This window comes from Akebia trifoliata, chromosome 9 (assembly GCF_017979445.1).
Source record: "Akebia trifoliata isolate Shusen 1 chromosome 9, ASM1797944v1, whole genome shotgun sequence".
NCBI classification, from domain to species: Eukaryota; Viridiplantae; Streptophyta; class Magnoliopsida; order Ranunculales; family Lardizabalaceae; genus Akebia; species Akebia trifoliata.
In genome coordinates this window covers 25,863,455-25,883,904 of record NC_141383.1, presented here as the reverse complement: position 1 = coordinate 25,883,904, position 20,450 = coordinate 25,863,455, and the positions used below count along the sequence as shown (strand labels likewise).

General features: G+C 35.6%; 2 protein-coding genes across 3 annotated transcripts; one reads left to right on the top strand and one right to left on the bottom strand.

Annotated features, from left to right (window-relative positions):
• The first annotated feature begins 1,116 nt into the window (after nt 1-1,116).
• LOC147395038 (uncharacterized protein At3g49055-like) lies at nt 1,117-8,575 on the top strand. Of its 2 annotated transcripts, XM_086453537.1 has the most exons (6): nt 1,117-1,267; nt 1,406-2,995; nt 3,109-3,185; nt 3,988-4,099; nt 4,245-4,361; nt 8,039-8,575. In XM_086453537.1, exons 2-6 carry the CDS (start codon nt 1,568-1,570, stop codon nt 8,390-8,392), a joined length of 2,088 nt encoding a protein of 695 aa, XP_086309663.1. In that variant the 5' UTR covers nt 1,117-1,267; nt 1,406-1,567; the 3' UTR covers nt 8,393-8,575. The 2 variants fall into 2 exon arrangements, with proteins under 2 accessions (XP_086309663.1, XP_086309662.1); XM_086453536.1 differs by having other exon boundaries at nt 1,142-2,995.
• Nucleotides 8,576-11,971: 3,396 nt separating this feature from the next.
• LOC147395037 (cytochrome P450 71A9-like) lies at nt 11,972-13,926 on the bottom strand. Its single transcript, XM_086454580.1, has 2 exons — nt 12,994-13,926; nt 11,972-12,733 (listed from the first exon to the last, which is right to left on the bottom strand). Exons 1-2 carry the CDS (start codon nt 13,885-13,887, stop codon nt 12,113-12,115), a joined length of 1,515 nt encoding a protein of 504 aa, XP_086310706.1. The 5' UTR covers nt 13,888-13,926; the 3' UTR covers nt 11,972-12,112.
• Between the last annotated feature and the right edge of the window lie 6,524 nt (nt 13,927-20,450).

Below are 20,450 nucleotides of genomic sequence, written 5' to 3'. Positions count from 1 at the left end.
GACAATCCAACTTTTACTTATTACACCCTAATTTCTTAAAATATGTGTCACACTTCAATTAACAATTAAAACACACCATTCAAACATTATTAAGGTTTGGTTGGAGTTATTATCTCAACTTTATAATACTTGTTCAAACAATTTCACAATTTCAATAGTGATTTACAATTATAATTAGGCTGATATAAAATCTTGAATCCAAAAAATAGAAATATAGTCAAAAAAATAAAAATAAAAATAAAAATGAAAATAAAAATGAAATAGACCTTCTATTGGCACCTTAACTTTTACTTATATATCTTTAATCATTTACTTATTTTCTTGGGTGAATCTCCATTTCAACGAATATGATGAAATTGTAAGTTTTGAATACTGTTCATTTTAATTCTTAAAACATGCATTCGTCATTTTTATAACCTACAAACTCGTGAGTTCATTATTTTTAATATCTACATATTCATAGATATACCAACAAATTCATTAATTATAAAAGTGACAAATTCACTTGAAATACATATTTTGGGAATTAAACTGAATATGGCATCAAAATTGGAATTTGGACATAAATTGCTCACATTTTTTTTTTTTTTTTTGAAATAGAACTTCTATTAGCAGCCCAACTTTTACTCATTCTCGACTATTTACTTATTTTCTTTATTTTTAATTAAGGTGTAATAAATAAAAAGTTGGTGTGCGAATAGCATCTCTCTCTCTCTCTCTAAATCCAAAGAAATAAAATCCTATTCTATTTTTAAATTTGTGTTGAAGGCCATGTGGCCCGCCTTGGAAGATAATTCGTTTAACTTAAGCGTGACGTGCATGGCAAGTCCCACATCCCTAGATTCTGGTTTTGCTGACTCTCAATAAAATTGTGAACTTTCCACCATCCCCTATTTTGGTACGCGGATGACGTGTTAGGAGCACAGAACCATAGATCGTTTTCATCGGGATACACTGAAGAAGATGTGGGGTTCTATATCGTTTCCACGTCAGCCACGTACCCAACCACGTACATATGCCGCGTGCAGTCATTGTTATTCTAAGATAATATCAGCCGTCCGATCTATAATCCTTTTTGATTTAGGACTTTTATAACTTCAAAGTCTTTTTAGATTGACTTGTGTAATTTTGGGTTCACAAAACCTGTATATTTTGCTCATAAAAAAGGCTCTTTTTAGTTCCTCTCTTCTGCTACTCGTCTTGTTCCTTTATAAGAGAGAGAGAGGGAGAGATAGAGAGACTTGTTGGTTGTTGCGAACTTCTCCAGGTAGGCTCCTACGTCTTCTTGTGGATTCGATTAAATTCTTACATTTTAGCAATCTCAATCTCAATTTCGCTACTTAAAACTATTTGAATTTTCGAATTTGATCACAACTTTTTAGATATTTTCTCGCTCGTATACTAGGGTTCCTGATTCTGCAAAATTCCGTTTTTGATAACTTTGAGATCTGCAAAAAAACACAAATTAATAGATATTTAAGCGAAGAGTTCGATAATTTATTCTATCGGAGCCGAATGGGGGAGGAATCGAATTTGTTTGATCTGAGATAACTATTCGCTAATCGAAATGGAGAACACTGGTGATGATGACACGGACAATGTTCTCAGTGATGTAGAGGGAGACGATCCAATCCCGATCATTCTCAACAATCCCTCTCAAGAAGACATTTCGGTGGATAAATTTCGAGAGGTTCTTGCGGAGCTTGAGCGCGAGAGAAAATCCAGAGTGGCTGCGGAGAATTCGAAGTCTGAACTTCAAGTTTCGTTCAATCGGTTGAGGGTGCTTGCACACGAGGCGATCAAGAAGCGCGATGAGAGTACGAGGCAAAGAGACGAAGCATTGAGGGAGAAGGAAGAAGCTTTGACATTGAATGAGAAAATTTTGGGGGAATTAGCTGAAGTGGTTAGGCTGAAAGATGAAGTTTTGAAGCAGAGGGATGAAAGCGTTCGTCAACTTGAGGACACAGTTAAGGCGAGAGATTCGTTAAGATCAGAAATTGAAGCTTCGGCTCAGTTGCTTGTGAAGGGAATCGATAAGATCTCTGGAAAAGTGAGCAATTTCAAGAATTTCTCTGCTGGTGGGCTCCCGAGATCTCAGAAGTACACTGGATTGTCTGCTGTGTCTTATGGGGTAATTAAGAGGACAAATGAGATTGCTGAAGAACTTCTTAAGCAGCTCGATACGGCAACAAAGTCTAGAAATGATATTCGCGAACAGATGGAACAGAGAAATTATGAAATCGCTATTGAAGTTTCTCAGCTTGAAGCGGCGATTAGTGGGTTGAGGAATGAAGTCGCAAAGAAATCTTCTGAAATTGAGAATTTGGAGAAATGGGTTAGTGATAAAGATGGAAAAATCTCCGAGATGGATAGAGAGATCTTGGAGAAGAGGAATTCGGCAGAGTTGGAAGCATCAGAGCTGAGGCAGCTTTTCAATGAGTGTGATCATAAGTTGAGGAGTTTGGAATCAAAGATGGACTCACAGAGGCCGCTATTGATTGACCAATTCAATTATATAACAAGAATCCATGACCAAGTTTATGAGATTTTAAAGATGGTTGATCCTAGTCAATCAGATCAGTCAGAATTTTCGGATTGTTTGTTTCTTCCGCACGAAATGGATATGGATGAGAACCTACGGGCTTCTTTGGCTGTTATGGAATCTACTTATAGTCAAGCCAAGATCGCTACGGAAAGAATAAGGGATGGAATCAAAGAGAGAATAGTTGAAGCTAAAGGTCTAAATGAGACAATTACTCGATTGGTCAAGGAAAAACAACATATCGGGTCTTTACTTAGAAGTGCTTTGCCAAGAAAGATGGTGTCGGTTCCTTCATTGAAAACAAGTGAGGTCCTACAAGTTGCAGAGAATGGTTTAAGAGAAGCGGGGATAGATTTCAAGATTAGTAATATTCTTGGGAATGGTGAGAATATGGTTTCTGATGGAAAACAGGGTTCTTTGGAGGAGGTGGAGCAGGATGAAGTCTATAATTTGGTAACCATTTTTTTTTTTTTGTATGACCTTAATTGAATTATTTATTGAAAATGTATGCTAAAGTTCCAAAAGTGTTCTCCATATTTGAAGTATATTCTTGTTTTTTTATGTAGGCTGGTGCGTTGGAGAATATTGTTAAGGTATCTCAGCTCGAGATAATTGAGTTGCAACATTCTGTGGAAAGACTAAGGTACGTTCCGTATTGTTTTGATATGTGTGCATGTGCATAACTTGGAGGTTTATATGAATAGAGTTGTGATGTTAGTAACAAAGATTGTATACCTTGTTTTGACTGTATCACACTATGTATTATTTCAAAACCCACGAAATCCTCTGTATGTGGTTCAAATTAAATTTCAAATGAAGGAATATATATAGATAGATCTCGACAACAAGACTTCCTATATCCACTTCTCTTTCAGGAGTATATTTATGCACTTGCTCATAATCATAGTTTAAATAGATCGATTCTTGTGAAAAATTTCCATTTAGCTTGTGAAAAAAAATCCAGTTCACTGATTGTGAAACATTTAATTATTTAAATGTATCTACAAAATCAATTATTTCGGCTAATGATTCTAATCAAAATCCATTTGTTGGGCACAAGAATAATTTAAGATTTTTTTGGTTTCCTCTGCTTTGTTTAATTTCATTCTTTTTTTTCTCTTCTTCATTTTTATTTTTATTTTTTGGGTTTCATTTCTTGAGCTGGTAAATGTTAGGATGGTATGGTGAAGGTTTGCCATCAGAGATTTGAAATTCAAATGGATAGTAATCATTAAGCAGTTTGGACTTTTATGTTGTTTGAGCTTTTACTAATTCAATTAAAGAATACATTTACAGTAACTCTTTTTTAACCCTCTCAAAAGGAAGGTTGAGACTACTATAATCTAATATGTTTGCATATGTGCTGGGATATCTTCAATTGGCATTGCTATTTTATTTCTGCTGAATAGTAATAATTGCTTTTGTATACTTGTTACTGGATTAAGGGCAGAGACGAGTGTACTTAAAGCTCATATGGAGGCTCAAGCCAAGGATCTCAGCCAAAGGAAGCATCACATAGAGGAACTTGAAGAGAAGGAGAGAGTAGCAAATGAAAGTGTAATTTATTCCAGACTTTATAAACTTGTTGAAGCTTTTCCCCCTCCAGTTAGTGATACCAGATAATTAACTTATAAAACAAAGAACATAGTTGTGCTGGTATCTTTTTTATCTTCAAGAACTGATTGGGCCTATTGTGTTAAAGGTTGAAGGTCTTATGATGGACATCGCAGCTGCTGAAGAAGAAATTGGAAGATGGAAAATGGCTGCAGAGCAAGAAGCTGCAGCTGGCAAAGCCATTGAACAAGACATTGTAGCACAGGTATACTCATATAGTAGGCTGGTTACTGTATTAGGCATTTTTTATTTCTTTGGAATATGGGTGCTTTTTTCGTTGTGGATTTGCCCAACGGAGAAACATGATTCATTTGGCCAACCCCAAATCAAAACTCAGTTCTTCACGAAAGGGCCAGAAATTCTTTTATTCTGCTTTTAACAGATTCCCTTGCACCTCAAAATCTATTGTTCTGTTTCTATGTTATCCAGTGGACACAAAATTTCTTATGGTTTGTTCTTCTAGAGATGAGCAGGTTGTCAGAGGCCAACTGTTTGTCATTACTTCACATATGTATTCAGAACACCACCTTCTGTTTGTCATTGTTCCAGAATCTTCATCCAAGATTATGAGCCATAACTGCAACCGTCCTAGTAGTTCCACTGACCATTTGATGATTTTTCATCACAATGTTCTTCTGTTTTCTCTTTCCGTATCTAGCCTGAATGATCTTGATTCTTGAACGATAAATCTTGAGTTAGAACTTGTGTCGTCCACTACCACTTCAAAGAATGCCAAATGGAAACTCTTTTGTGGTGATTCAATGGTGTAATTATGTGTAAAGCATAGTTGATCTTGCTTTATTGAAATTTCTTTTAATTTGGGGTGATCCAATGGTCTAAATTCGCCCTTAGGCTTTAAATTGTTTATAAAGCGTAGTTGATCTTATTCCAGTATTGGAATTTCTTTTTATTTAATTGGGATGTGTGAGTCACATAGCACTCCAGAAGAACATCCTACTTCAACTATCCAGTTCTAATTCTACTGACATTTTCCTCCTCAATATTTCCATCCTTTTCTATGAATCAAAGAAGATTCCAAAGGATGGCTAAATCATATCTTGACACTTTTCCACGAATCAAGCCTAAGATTCATAGATGGGTTCCAATTTTGGAAGAGCTAGACTATAATTTTACGGATCTAGACATTAATCTAAAAGCCATTTGTCGGTACAAAAGTATCTTTTAACAAATTTTTATGGTTAGCAATTCTGCCCCTCAGGAAATGGGGGCTCATTTTCTGATGGGAGTGGTTCAACTCTTTGATCTTTTTGAGCCCTCTTAGTTTCAAAAACTCCAATGAGGCAGAGGCTTCGTGCTACAAGTTTACTTTTCCTCCTTTCTTTTCTTTTTCTCCTTCACTAAATTTTCTTTATTATCAGTTAAAAAAGAAAGAAAAAGAAAATAAAACCTCTGGACTAATTATGTTCCTCCACCATGTTGTAGTCACTAGCCACCCTTCTCCAATGCAAAACTGTTTTGATTTACTGGTTGCATAAATGATAGGTTCTTTCCTAGACCTTGATCCTACATCATCCCTCTGTTGCAATACATTATGTGTCCACTGTGGTTGACTCTTCAGTTTTGAATTGGAGTTGGATAAAAGTATTTTAACTAGTACTTCTCTAAATGAAAAAAAAAATTGATCATCCTATTAAAAGGGTAAAATGATAGTTGGATATTGAAGTTACTTGAATAGGTTGCTTTATGCAAATTATGGTTTTTGTTTTGTTGGGTATGTTCTTCTCTTCTTTCTGGACTGGAGGTTTTAGATGCAGGTTGTGATTGTGGAATCTAGAAACAATGAGTGCAAACTTCGGAAGTTTATGCCTACTCTGATAATGTTTTATTACTGGAGATAGGTTAGGAATGCAGTCATGCACAAAACTATCAAAAAATTCATGATCAGTCATACTGATTTCTTGATACTCTATGTTTGAAACATTGTACTAGGATTTGTTGTAAGAGAGCAATTGAAAAGTAATTTTTAGGGTGCATAAATTTTTTATTTTATTTTTTATGGATCAACTAAGCTTCTCAAGGGCTTGCTTAAGAATAAGAAAGAGGAATCTCATGTAAATACCATGGAATAAGGTTTGATCCTGCTCATGGGGATTCCACAAATATTTCATTCCAAAATAGAAAGTATATGCAACATAGCAATCCCACTCTTCTTTGGGACGAGGCTTCGGTGATGATGATAATGTTGAGTACCAAGGGTAAATTGGCCTCTATACCCTTAATGAAAAGGAAGGAAGTGACATGTAGTTGGTGGAGAATTATTACTACAGAGCTTATAAAAGGCGCAATTTATCTCACATGTGACCCTAAGAGGAAAGCTCAAACTGATTAAGATTAGAGGGGGTTGGGTGTGTGATATAGTTTCCCGTATTTTTTATGGAATATTAGAGAGCCATTGATTTGTATTGTGAACCTAGGTTGTTTAGGTAAATAGAAAGTCCATTCTATAGCACAGAATCTCTTTGTTTTTTTAGTAGGACACTGGTTGTGTTACTTGGTGGACATGGCTTGCACATTTTGGAATGAAGGTCCCTTTTCAATATAAGTTAATGTTTGTTCAAGAAGGATTGTATATTATCGTGTGTTATCATTATATTTTCATCTTGGGCACAATGCATGGCTGAGTGGATCTCAAGTACTTCTGATTTGGTGGTGAGCAAGAGATTGAAAGAAGAGGGCACTTGATTTTACTTTTTAGGGTATGTTTGATTGCTCTTGGAAAATAGGGTGGGAAACCATTTTCCATGTAAAAAGGTCATTTTTCCATGTGTTGATCGGGTTTTGTGTTGGAAAATGGTTTTCCCTACTCTTCAAAACATCTAGGAAAGTGTGGATTTTATTTTTCCAGCTGTACCCGTGGAAAAATTAGATCCACCCCTATTTTCCATCCTCAAATCAAAACCCTAACCTCATCTCTTTTTTCTCTCCCACCACCACCACCGTCACATTCACCCTCTCCGTCGCCGGCCACCTCCCTCCTCCTCTCTCTCTCTCTCTCCCTCTCTCTCTCTCTCTCCTTCTTCAGATTTTTTCCCTCATGGTTTTGCCTAGATGAATCATACCCATTTTCCACCACCATTTTTTCCATGGATTTCAAATTCTATAGAAAGTCACTTTCCATGCAATCAAACACACCCTAAATTATTATTATCATATTGGGTACAAACTGAGTTGGCTGGAATTGCGTTTTAAAATTTGTGGTTTCTACATGTTTGTAACAGGGGAAATGAAAAATAAAAACTTAGCGTCTCTAACACATTAGTGCTGGCTACCAGAATGAAGCTAAAAGATCCATCAGTTGCACTTTTAGTGGATGGTGTTCGCTACATTAACCACCTCATGTTTTATTATTATTATTATTATTATTATTTATTTTTAATGTTTAAAAGCATGTGGATGGATTTTTCATCGAAGTGGAGTTTCAAGTGGGTCCATGTAATGAGTTTGTCCATTGTTGTAGGCAGAATCTAATCCTCCCAGGTACCAGTACCACTGCATGAGGTGGTCCCTTCTTGGTTTATTTCCCCTCAGAATTTTCTGTACACGTTCATCAAATTGAGCACTCAGTTTACAACTAGGTTTTCTTGTCATTTAATGCTCTACAGATATAATTTAAAAAAAAAAAAATCTGACACTCTTTGTTGTTTATGAAGCTCAACTGAAATTAAATCCTTTTTATATGATTTACAACATTCTTTTTAAGAATTTACTACGACTAGGGCAATCTCTACAATGTCTCTGACGCATGAACACTACCTATGATTTTAAATATTACGACATTGTTATTGTGATTCTTATTAAATATTTGAATTTGATTGCATTTATTTGTTTGACTTTTAGTTAATTTTTATTGCAATGCTGCAGTTATCAGCTCTCCAACAAGAACTGGATGAGACTAAACAAGCTTTGTTGGAGTTAGAGAATAAGCTCAAATTCAAAGAAGAGACAGCAGCTGCGGCCATGGCTGCAAGAGATGCCGCCGAGAAATCATTGAGGTTGGCGGACTTGAGGGCGTCAAGGCTGGGGGAGAGGGTGGAGGAGCTTTCCCGTCAGATGGAAGAATCTGATACTCGAGAAGATTTGAGGACCCGGAACAGACAGAGATACATGTGCTGGCCATGGCAATGGCTGGGGCTGAACTTTGTCGGATACCAACCAGTAGAGGCGCGACAACAACAGGGTTCAAATGAGATGGAGCTTTCAGAACCCCTTCTCTAAGTACAACTTATTGTGTAATTTTTTGTAATCTTCCACAAAAAAAAAAAAAAAAAAAAAGATTTTATCTTCACATGTAATTAGGTGGTCCATGTTTTTGACAGTTACTAGATGAAGCAATACAGAAGAGTCATTTTAGGTATAATGTTGATCTCACATTAATGAACACCTCTGTTTCAGCATCAATGTCATGCCCCCTCCTATGTGCAGTTCTTTGTGGAACTTTTGATTGATCCTTGGTTGAAATGAATTGGATCTGACCTAAGATCTGATCCAATAGTTTAGGGTCTAGATCAAAGTTTTGGGATCTTATAACGATCTTGTTTCATAAAAGATATTGATCGATACTTTAAAAACCTGTTATGTGATTAGATGCAGATCCAAAATTTTCCCACGTTCTTTTCTTTTTTTACATTTAGAGGTTACTTAAAAGGAAGGATTTATGTTGTCCCTTCAATTAGGGAGTGTTACTTATTAGAAGGTCTTGTGGTATGTGTTGTGTGTATTTAAAACTTTTGTTTTAGAAAAAGCAAGCACAGTTTTTATCCAAAACAATTTCTTTAGGAGGAAAGGTTTCTCTCAATGTAACCATTAGTTCTTCCAAAATTGCAAAATATGAAAGAAAGCATGTAACATTGGTATCAGAGTCAACGATCCGATCATGATTTAAGCAAATAGGAGTGCCAAAATTGATGAGATGATTGGGTTATTGAAGGAGATCGAATAACTCGGTTAGATTTTTCAAAGTTTGATTTGATGGGACTGACCCATCGGATTGGTTAGGGCCAAACAAGTTTTCGTGCATCGACAAACATCTTCTCAACGTCTACTCATGACTTCGTTTCATACGGAAGAAAAGACTCTCCAATAGTTTAGGTGGATGGAGAGATCAAGTGCGATGATTAGTTGGGAGAAGTTTTCAAGAGCTCTACTAATAAGATAGTTTAGGTGGATCTACTAATAAGCTTTAGTCCATCCCAATATGACGATCCAACTACACTATTCGTCATTGGTGGAGCAACATCAAACCAAATTTGAAGAGCTAGCTAATAGGATGAGGCTTTCATTGTTAGTTGTTTTCATAAGAGGGTTAGGAGAGAGGAAATATGCCTCAAGTGTTCAGATGTTCAAGCCTAAATCCCTCTCTTCTTCTATTGGGCTTGCCAAAATGAAGGAAGAAAACGTGTTGTCTCGAAGACGGTTGAACAAACATGAAAATATTTAACATTAGCACAATTGACCTTTCGGGTGATATTAATAAACCATTAGCGATTCTCCTCAAATGACTCACACCTATAAAGATGAATGAGCATAGAGATAGTGGATTATGTTATAACTGTCATGAGAAATTTTCCTCGGATCATAAATGCAAGATTAAAAATCAGTTATACGCGTGTAAGTTACCGTGGTTATTAATTTTAGAAGTTACTTAAGAAGGTAGGAGTTGTGTTGCACTTTACTTAATTAATTAGGTAGTGTTAGATATTAGTAGGGGATGTGATTGGTGTTGTGTGTATTTAAAACTTCAGGCACGTGTGGATTGACTTTTCTAAGTGCTTCCGACTCTTGTAAGGAGTCAGAAGCACTTTAAGGGTGTTTGGATAAATAGCTCCTGAAGAGAACTACTTTACTATAGAGTCATTTTAGTACTTTTTCATGAAGTACCAATGGTGCTACTTCTTTAAACTATTCTTGCGCGGGGTCACAAAATACTATCAAAATGACTGGATTGAGACAAGTATGTCCCTCATAAAATTTTAAAATTACAAGCATACCCTTAAAGAGGCAATTGCAATTATATTATATTAATATCCATTGATGTGGTGGTAGCCTTTTGTTGTAGCATTTGGGACAAGTATGTCCCTTGTTAATTTTGAAAAGTACAAGCATACCTTAAAAAATGCAATTGAATAATATTATATTACTATCCATTGATTTGGTGGGAGCCTCTTAGTGTAGCATTTGAATTTGGATTTAGATTTCTAGTTCCCCCAATTGTTCACTCAATAATGTATTCATAAGGGTTCTAATCATAGTTGAAAGTTTCTTCTTATAAGATTGATGTGAACAATTATACACAATTTTACTATCCATTGATGTGGTGAAAGCTTCATTATATTTTTAGTAGTTATATATATTTGCTTACAATCTCTTTTATTTGTTTATAGTTGTTGGGTGTTTATATTAGTTTTTATGGATAAAAACAGTAAGTACTTTTATTTCTTTTGGAACATAATTTGTTGAATTATAATGTTAAAAGTAGTAGTTGATACTTATAAGGGCATTTTGGTCATTTTAATAGAATTAATAATTTTTCCCAAACACAAAATTCTATCAGAAATACTTTTGACCGTATTTCTTAGAATCTGCATCCAAACGCACAATAATTATCTACCTACTCCAGACAGTACTTCAAAAAATATTTCTAGGAGATTTAGTAATTAGGTTACAAGTGACCATTAATTAATTCTTTCCAAAATTGTGAAAGGGAAGAAAACACGTAACACAACCATGCCCGCATCTTATGAGGACCCATCTGGATCCCACGCATTTGCATGATACACATGGAGAAATGCTTGGCAGCCAACATTAGGGAGTCAATGTTGGGAGTCAAAATTTATCCTATATGGGTTAGAAGTCTCGGAATAAGTTGATTTTTTGTGAGGATAATCTCTATAGTGTTAAAGATCATCCTCACAAAAATCAGCCAATTCCAAAACTTTTAACCCCAATTTACAAGTTGAACAATTGTGGACCGTCAAATTTTATCTTTAACTTGTAAATCACTTTTGATGGAGTTAGAAGTTACGGAATGAGCTGATTTTTGTTTTGTTTTTGAAGATGATACTAAAGGTGAGGAGATCATCCTCACAAAAAATCAGCCCACTCCAAAACTTTGAATCCCATTTTACAAGTTGAAGATTTGTAGACCATCTATTTCTTTGTAAATTACTTTTGATATGGTTAGAAGTTTCGGAATGGGTTGATTTTTGGTGAGGTTGATTTCTTCATCGTAGAGATCATGAGATCATCCTCACAAAAAATTAGCTCATTCCGAAACTTTTAACCCATATAGGACATAACGCATTCGCAAAATTGTCGGATGCTGAATGGGACCCATCGTTGTGCTAAGCAAGCAATTCATTACTGTACTAAAATATACAGTGATTGGAAGGAGATAATCGATCGTACTTTTAATGCATAGGCCAGAAATTATCCACAAATTTTAACCCCCAGGGGTTGGCCTAGTGGCAAGCCGTTTACTTCACAAGCCATTGAGGTATGAAACTATGAATTTCTTGGAGCCACCTTTCAAGGTCATGCTGACCCTTGACTCAACTAATTACAGGTAGGATTTTCTAAGAGGGCGATGCGCCCATGGGAATAGTCCCATCTGATAAATAAATAAAATAAATTCCACAGATTTTAACATCAAATTATAAAAATCTACATTGTTAATATAAACCATTATTTTAAGTAAATTGTGTACTTATAAATGTTAGAATAATCTCATTTTTTAGCTGATTATTATCTAATCAAATTTGGAGCAAGTGGAGTACTAAATTAAGTAGACTTTGAAACTTGTGAGGAAAATATTTCTAACACACAAGTAGATTAAAACGTTATATATAGAGGAAATACAAATGCATAAAGAAATTGGTTTATCACCAAATTTCTTAAATCTTCAACCTTACAATACGAAAAAACAAATATATAAAACATTTAATTAATCTCCAAGTTGGTAGGTCTAGGCACAAGGTTAAGTTCAATTTTCTTATGAGTACTGAGCCCTGGTGCCTCCTCCATGTCAAGGTCTTCCTTCTTCACCCCTTCTGGCAATTCCCAATTAAAACAATAGAGAAGATTTGCTAATGCAAGCTCCACGATTGCAGATCCAAGATGCATCCCAGGGCAACCCCTTCGGCCTCCTCCGAACGGTACCAACTGAAAATGCGATCCTTTGAAATCGATCTCGGTACCCATGAACCTCTCTGGGTAGAACTCATCGGGATCTTTCCAAGCTTCGGGATCTCTCCCTATTGCAAATGGACTAACTATCACCCTTGTCTTGGGGTATATATCGTACTCGTTGATCCTACAGTTAGATATAGTTTCTCGTGTGGCAAGTAAAGGACCTGGCGGGTGTAGTCTTAGAATCTCCTTGACTACTGACTTGAGATAAGGAAGTTGATGAAGATTTCTCTCTTCCACCTTTTCTTTCTTTAAAATCGAACTCCTTACTTCATCTTGCACTTTCTTCATCACTCTTGGATTCTTGATAAGTTCTGTCATTCCCCATACTAAGGCTGCCGCGCTTGGATCGGTTCCTGCAACGAAGATATCCTACAAACAAAATATCAAAGACAATGTATTATATATAAGACCTCATTTTTTTTTTTTTTGCTAAGCAAGCAAAATAGGTGTATCAAAAGAGATGTAGTATACAAAGTTTCATGGACATACCCCCTACAAATTTATAGATGAAGAAATCGAAATTTGGAACACGTAACCTTAGTTAAGCTATTTTGCCCAAATAATAGAAGACCTCTGGCTGGATTAATCATATTTGCAGATAAAGAAAAGAATAGAAGAAGAGTGGATACCATAAGAACTGCCTTGATGTGGTCTTTTGTGAGATGGATTGCACCAACTTGATCCTTTTCTAGCCGAAGCAAGACATCGACAATGTCTTCATGGTTTGTTACTTTCCTCATGGGGTCGAGATGTTCCTCGATGACTCCTTCGTAAACAGCATCCAAATCCCAGAAGTTCTTCTCAAGCCTAGATTGTTTTCTGGTAAGTATGTCGATGATCCATCCTACTGAAGAGAAATAGTCCTCAGCACGAAAGCTACCTAACATGATTTGTGATTCAAGAAGAATATCTTGAAATCTACTTCTAACACATACTTCTTGATACCTCTTACCAATAGCAATTCTACAAACTATGTTGTTTACGAGCGAAAGCACTAGTTCGCTTAAATTAATAGATTTAGAACCAAAAGAAGAAGAAGATTGAGATATCGAGTTAATCATCAATGCAACTTCTTCCTCTCTAATGAACGCAAAGGATTGCACTCTTTTAGCACTAAAGAGTTCTTGAATGCAAATCTTCTTGATCTCTCTCCAATACCCACCATAGGGTGCAAAAGCCACGTCTTTATAATTGTATGAAAGTCTTTTGGGGCCAACAAGGGGTGGTCTACTACAAAAGTCCGCATCGTGAGTTTTGAGGACCTCTCTTGCCATTTTGGCTGAAGAGATCACAATTGCTGGTACAGGACCGAGTTGCAAGTGCATGAGAGGTCCATGTTGTTTAGCGAGTTCATACAGCGAACGGTGAGGCATGTTGGTGAGTTGGTGCAAGTTCCCAACGATGGGAAGCTTGGGAGGGCCAGGAGGGAGTTTGGCTTTCTTCTTCTCAACATTTTTCCTTAGTTTGAGAATGAATAGAAGTAGAAGGGAAAGAAATAAGATAACTGTGTATGAAGTCATCATGGATAGTGTTATGTGTTTGTGTGTCTTCCTTCCTTGTGTGGAGATTCTATTTAAATAGAAATGTAGTACTTGAAGGTGGACAATGACCCCCCTGCCCCGCCCCCGCCCCCGCCCCCGCCCCCCACCCACACCCACACCCACACCCACACCCACACCCACCTACCTGAGACACTGTTTTCAGCCCATGAAACAATTAACGGATTAAAATCCTCCTCCCACACCTTAACACATGCCACGGATTAATTCCTTGGATTATGACTTACGTGGCATGTGTTAAGGTGTGGGAGGAGGATTTTAATCGTCCACCCTGGGTGCATATGAATCCCAACTCAATTTTGACTGGCGAGTTTTACTTGATAATTTCAAAAAGAACAATGCTAAAGTGACTTTCCACGACACTACATTTGACACTGAACTGAAGTGGAGGTGTGCTAGAACCATAGATCATTTTCCTCAAGATACAATTGAAAAGCTTTTATGGTTCCATGCATACCACGGCATCGGCTCAGTGTCATGCGAAGTCACTCTAGTGTTGGTTCTTTCAAATTTATGCTCCTTTCCTTGGGGTAGTAGGACCCACATAGAGATCATATTAGGTAATTGGATGTCAGAATGAATTTTTCATTCAATTGAGAGCAATTTTACAGGGTTAAAAAAAAAACAATTTTGTAGGGCATAAAAGTCCTAATTGTGAGGGAAGGATATAAAATCCTATATCCCAACGTCATATATCGTGTGTAAATACCTTGTTGCTAAATATTCCCAGAAGAGTAATGATAATTTGAGGCTCTTTTTCAGACACCCCCCATACGCTCCTTGACCTAGCAGTTACATAACCATAAATCAATCTTTTTCTTATGTATCCCGAAGCAAAGGATCTATGGTTCTGTGACGAGGGGCGTACATAGTGTGTCTGAAAAAAGAGCGTCAAATTATCACGACTCTTCCTTGAAGGGGTTTGCCTAATTGCACTTTCTCATAAAAAACAAGTGTATCCCGAGGCATACACACTATGTGAAAACTGAAAATTTTGACAGGCCAAAGCCCACAAATTTTGACGGCCCATGACTGTTGAAAAATTTTATGTTCCCTAATTTGATGGCTTAGAACCATCAAATTCCCCACATTCTCCATTTATTGATGGTTTCAATCCATTAAAAAAAAAAATAATAATAATAACTTGACAATGAAAAATTTGATGCCTTGGTTCGTCAAATTTCATGAAATATGACTTCCTTGGGCTGTTAAATATAGGCTTTTTTCACATTGTGACAGATCTACGATTCTCGAACTTGTCCATGTCAGGGAGTTGATTGAGTATGCCATTTGTCGAGTCATATTATTAGGACTCATATATATATTCTTCGAAAAATCCTATTTTGTATTGTTTTCGTGATTCATCAATATTAATCTTTCATCGTCGCTTGTGGACGTAGACGATGTTGCCGAAACTTGAAAATCTCGTGTTCTTGTGTGTTTGTTTTCTTTCAATCTTTTTTTTGCTCTTGTTATGCTTCCGCACAACACTTAACATATTTGATACATATTTGATATCATAATGAATCGACTCTTTGGAGCTCAGAGATATACTTGCCAAATTTGCAAGAATCTTGTAAAAAAAATTCCTATTCTCTCTCCTCTTTGTTTTGTTCTTGTGTATGCATCCACTCAAGAATGATTATTTGTTGGAGAGAAAAATCCCGTACACAATTAGATCAATCCGTCAGAAGAGGTGATTAACATAACAGGACAACTTGGTGTCTGTTAATTTAGATTGGTCAACATAATTTTCATATGTAACACGCATAGATGGGATTAAATACCCATCACGTTTTTGTAATTGTAGGGGTTTTCCTTTCTTAAGTTGACCTTTCAAAAAACAAAAAAAAAAAAAAAATATGAAAAACGTTTTTGTAATTGTAGAGAACTCATCATGAAGTCAATAAGACTATTTCATCCAAAAATATCCAATTTCTTAAGCTCTGAGAAACTTAGTGGTGCCAAAATTCATCTCGTTCAACAGAGAAACACATCTCATAGAGCATATTCTTTATTATCAAATCCAACATTCTAGGAAAAAAATAAGAATCATCTGTTGGATTATATGGGGATAATAGAAAAAGATTAGGAGAAAAGTAGAAAATTACTCTGAGGCACTTGGTTCAGTACGTTGTCTTATAAACAATAGACATGCACGCTTCATTTTGAAAACGAATATGCATGCAATTAGGTTTCTAATGAATTTTCCTTTAAGATGTAATATTACTCAGCTTTAGTTAAAAATTATTCGTTCCCTCAATGTTTGCGCTAACTTTGCTATCATATAAAATCTATGAAACAAAAATGCCTCTTTTATTTTTTCTAATCTGCTATGCTTGGTCAAATTGACTAATTTATATAGACAAATAGTCTCAAAAGACACATCTATTTGAAAATGGAATGGAGAATGAACTAAGGTTTGAAGCATCGTTTTGATTAAAAAAATTTATATTTTCCATATAGCTAAATAGTAATTAGGGGTTCTCAATTATGAGAGTCTTACAATAAAGGAGAGGATAAAATGAGTTGTTCACCATCCTCAAAAAAAAAAAAAAAAAAAAAAAAAAAAAACTGAAAACCAATTATTATAGATCTCCCTCAAAACAAACACTCAGCTAATCCATGAGGTTTGATCTCAAAATGTCTTACCACTTTTAGAAAATAGCATAAAAGTAATTGCCATTGGAAAAAACATAAATGATATATAACTAATATTCTTTAATTCAACCATTATTTATTTATTTGATACATAGAAAATGTATCTCTTGTAGTCTAGTCTCCTCTATTCCTATCAAGTCTTCGTAGTCCGAAGCTTTTGCGCTGTACTACATGTGTAATGGGATGCAAAGAAGGGACCTCAATTCTCTATTCAACTTGCAACACTCCAAAGAGAATGCATATATTTTTGACTTCTTCCTGAGGTCCAAAGCCGTGATTTGAAAATGCTGTGGTCCGAAAGAAGGGTCATGCCTGGATAAGCGCTTCAACTTTCCTGATCCTCATACTTGAGATTGATCGAGACGTCGATCACTACAAGTGAAGAGGCAGGCCCTCATAACTTATCCCCAAATCCATCCATCCTGAGAATCTTGAGTCTATTGGATGGATGTGACTTTGTGAGGATGGGACATTTGCCCAATTACAAGAACAAATGTAGATAGGACCAGGAATGTGTGGATGACCTTGTGTCACGACCCTGGTGTCATGGTACACATGGTGTCTACTGTGGAATTAGTTGTAAGGCAGCATTGGAGACCAATTTTAGTGCCCAAATATTGGCCTTATAAAATTAATTTCAAATGTTGCCCCTAGTACATGATAACTTTCCATATAAGTGACGATCCACCTATCTGTCAAGTATGTACCACATGAATTATCACAAAATGACATTTTATGTATGATCAGTGATGGTACTGAAAGATGCCAACTTGCTAAGTTGGTAAAAACCTACTAGTGTTGATACCATGACCTGGGTTTAAAATCTACTTTCACATATTAACTATTGATCATGTATATAACACACACAAAATAATAATAATAATAATAATAATAAAAAACAAAAATGAAGTCTTACAACTAGACCACAAAAGGAGGAAATATTAGCGTATTGAATAAGAAGCGATGTAATAAGATGCATTGATATGCACCAAATCATTTCTATAGAGATTATGATAAATCTATTATCAGATTAAGATTGTAGATATGATTACATTGAGATTCGATTTGATTAGATTAGGATTTGTTATGTTTTCTATATAAACCCTCTTTAGGGTATTGTATTAAATTAATCGAAGTAATCAAGAGAATAAATCTAATATTAGATTTTCACAGGAAATATGTTTTTTCTTTTAAATAATGGTCCAAGTCATTTGATATTCAGTGAGTCAAACATATCCCTCCATGTTTTGCTTAAATATTTGAGATATCCCTAGCATATCTAGTTGATGATGTATGCTCTCTGATCTCGATCTACACAGGGAGAATAACATAAAATGACCTCAATACCATCACACTCAACCTCTTGAATCTCTGGGGTAAATTCTTTTAACCCTCGGGGATCTTTTTAGGAAACCCTAGGATTATTTTAGCCTAAAACCCGTCATCTTGTACTTCTCAAAAATCCTATCTTGCTCTCCTCCATGTTTGAAAGTTGAAGTCAGATAAAATCTTAAGGTTGAAGACGAGTAAAAAATAGATAAAAGAAGACTTATTTTAGGGAGAAAAATCATTTTTTTAGAGGTTGAAAATGATGTTGTTTGTATCAGATTTCATCAGTCTTTCAAAGTAGAACAAGATCAAGTGATATTTCATCAGTTTTAAAATATGGGTATCTCAATTATTCAAAGGGGTACATCTAAATCACTTTTTAACATTTTGGGGGCAACGCATCTAAAAAGAAATGCAATAATGATCCCAACCAATGAGATTTTATTTAGCGAAGCTCCTGAATGATCCACTCACACACACATACATACACATAACAAATCAATCAACTTTATTTGCTTTGTTGGTCCCGAAGTATGTGGAGGAGAAACACTAGTGGGTAAGGATGCTGAAAAGTATGTACCAGGTGAAGGTGACATGGTACCAAAACTTCTTAGCGGTCTCATAGGTTTTAAGTGGAGGATGTGAGTGGCCACGTTCAACTACACTATAGGTTGTAATTTATTTTGGTAGCAACAATGCCTAACTTTCCAGGAAAAAAACGTAGTAAAAGGACATGGATTGACTGTGTCAAGTGTGACGTGTTAACAAATAGAGTCATGCTGAGGTGACACAAAGGGGGACATGGGGTGACACAATGATGAGGTGGCCCGCACATAACCATAGATGCTTTTTCACAAGATGCGAGTAAAACCCATCTCCAATTATGTGCACACCACCATGTCATTTGTGTCACCCTTGTAGTCCCGTTTGGGTCACTCCAGCATTAGTGTAACAAATATCAAAGGTTCTTTCATTCACGAGCACAATGTGTGCATAGTTGTGAAAAGATATTCTTAGGAAACTTTTAAGCAAAATATCCTTGAAAAGTCTATATGTATGTATGTATATATATATATATATATATATATATATATATATATATATGGGAAATGTTCAGCACCCTAAGTTTTACCACACACTTTAACAAATGTTTTTTGTCCTACATGGGTTAGAAGTTTTGGAATGAGCTGATTTTTGGTGAGGATGATCTCTATGATTAGAAGATCATCCTCCCCAAAAATCAGCCCATTCCGAAATGTTTAGCCCCATGTTTACACGTTGAAAAATCGTGGACCGTCCATTTTTTGTAAATCAATTTTGATGGGGTTAGAAGTTTTGGAATGAACTGATTTTTGGTGAGGATGATCTCCTCACCATAGAGATCATCCTCACCAAAAATCAGCTCATTCCGAAACTTCTAACCCATGTAAGACAAAACGCGTTTGTTAAACTGTGTGGTAAAACTTAGGGTGCCGAACGGGACCTTATATATATATATATATATATATATGGGGGTGGTTCAAGGGCCATATGTAAAAACATATGAAAAAACAATGATTTTTCAAAATATGGGTTAGAGGTTTCGGATTGAGCTGATTTTTTGCAAAGATGGTCACTATGATGAGAAGATCATCATCACAAAAAATCAGCTTAATCAGAAACTTCTAAATCCATCAAAAGTGATTTACAAATTAGTGACAAAAATTGGTAAAAAATCAACGGTCCACATTCTAAATCACTTTTAATGGGGTTATAAGTTTCAGATTTGACTGATTTTTTTTTTTCCGGATGATCTTCCCATCATAGAGATCATCCTCACAAAAAATCAGCTCAATCCGAAATTTCTAACCCATATTTTGAAAATTTATTAATGTTACATTGTTTTTACATATGTTTTCTCATATGGCCCTTATATATATATATATATATGGGGCGGTTCAAAGGACATATGTAAAAACAATGATTTTTCAAAATATGGGTTAGAGGTTTTGGATTGAGCTGATTTTTTGCGAGGATGGTCACTACGATGAGAAGATCATCCTCACAAAAAATAAGCTTAATCTGAAACTTCTAAATCCATCAAAAGTGATTTACAAATTATTGATAAAAATTGGTAAAAAATCGACGATCCACATTCTAAATCACTTTTAATGGGGTTAGAAGTTTCAGATTGGACTGATTTTTTTTCCGGACGATCTTCCCATCATAGAGATCATCCTCACAAAAAATCAGCTCAATCCGAAACTTCTAATCTATATTTTGAAAATTTATTAATGTTGCATTGTTTTTACATATGTTTTTTCATATGGCCCATGATCCTGACCTTATATATATATATATATGTATGGGAAATGTTCAGCAACAAACATTTTGGCAAAACATTTTTCAAAACATGGGTTAGAAGTTTTGGAATGGGCTGATTTTTTGTGAGGATGATCTCTATAGTGAGGAGATCATCATCACCAAAAATCAGCCCAATTCAAAACTTCTAACCCCATAAAAAATGGTTTACAAAAACTGGATGGTCCATGATTTTT

Bases quoted from the DNA above. Each gene is read 5' to 3' on its own strand.
- LOC147395038 (XM_086453537.1), top strand. From the start codon at position 1,568: ATGGAGAACACTGGTGATGATGACACGGACAATGTTCTCAGTGATGTA. The intron at 4,100-4,244 runs GTAATTTATTCC...ATTGTGTTAAAG, and splicing joins AGAGAGTAGCAAATGAAAGT to GTTGAAGGTCTTATGATGGA. The intron at 4,362-8,038 runs GTATACTCATAT...GCAATGCTGCAG, and splicing joins AACAAGACATTGTAGCACAG to TTATCAGCTCTCCAACAAGA.
- LOC147395037 (XM_086454580.1), bottom strand. From the start codon at position 13,887: ATGATGACTTCATACACAGTTATCTTATTTCTTTCCCTTCTACTTCTA. The intron at 12,734-12,993 runs GTATCCACTCTT...TTTTGTTTGTAG, and splicing joins ACATCAAGGCAGTTCTTATG to GATATCTTCGTTGCAGGAAC.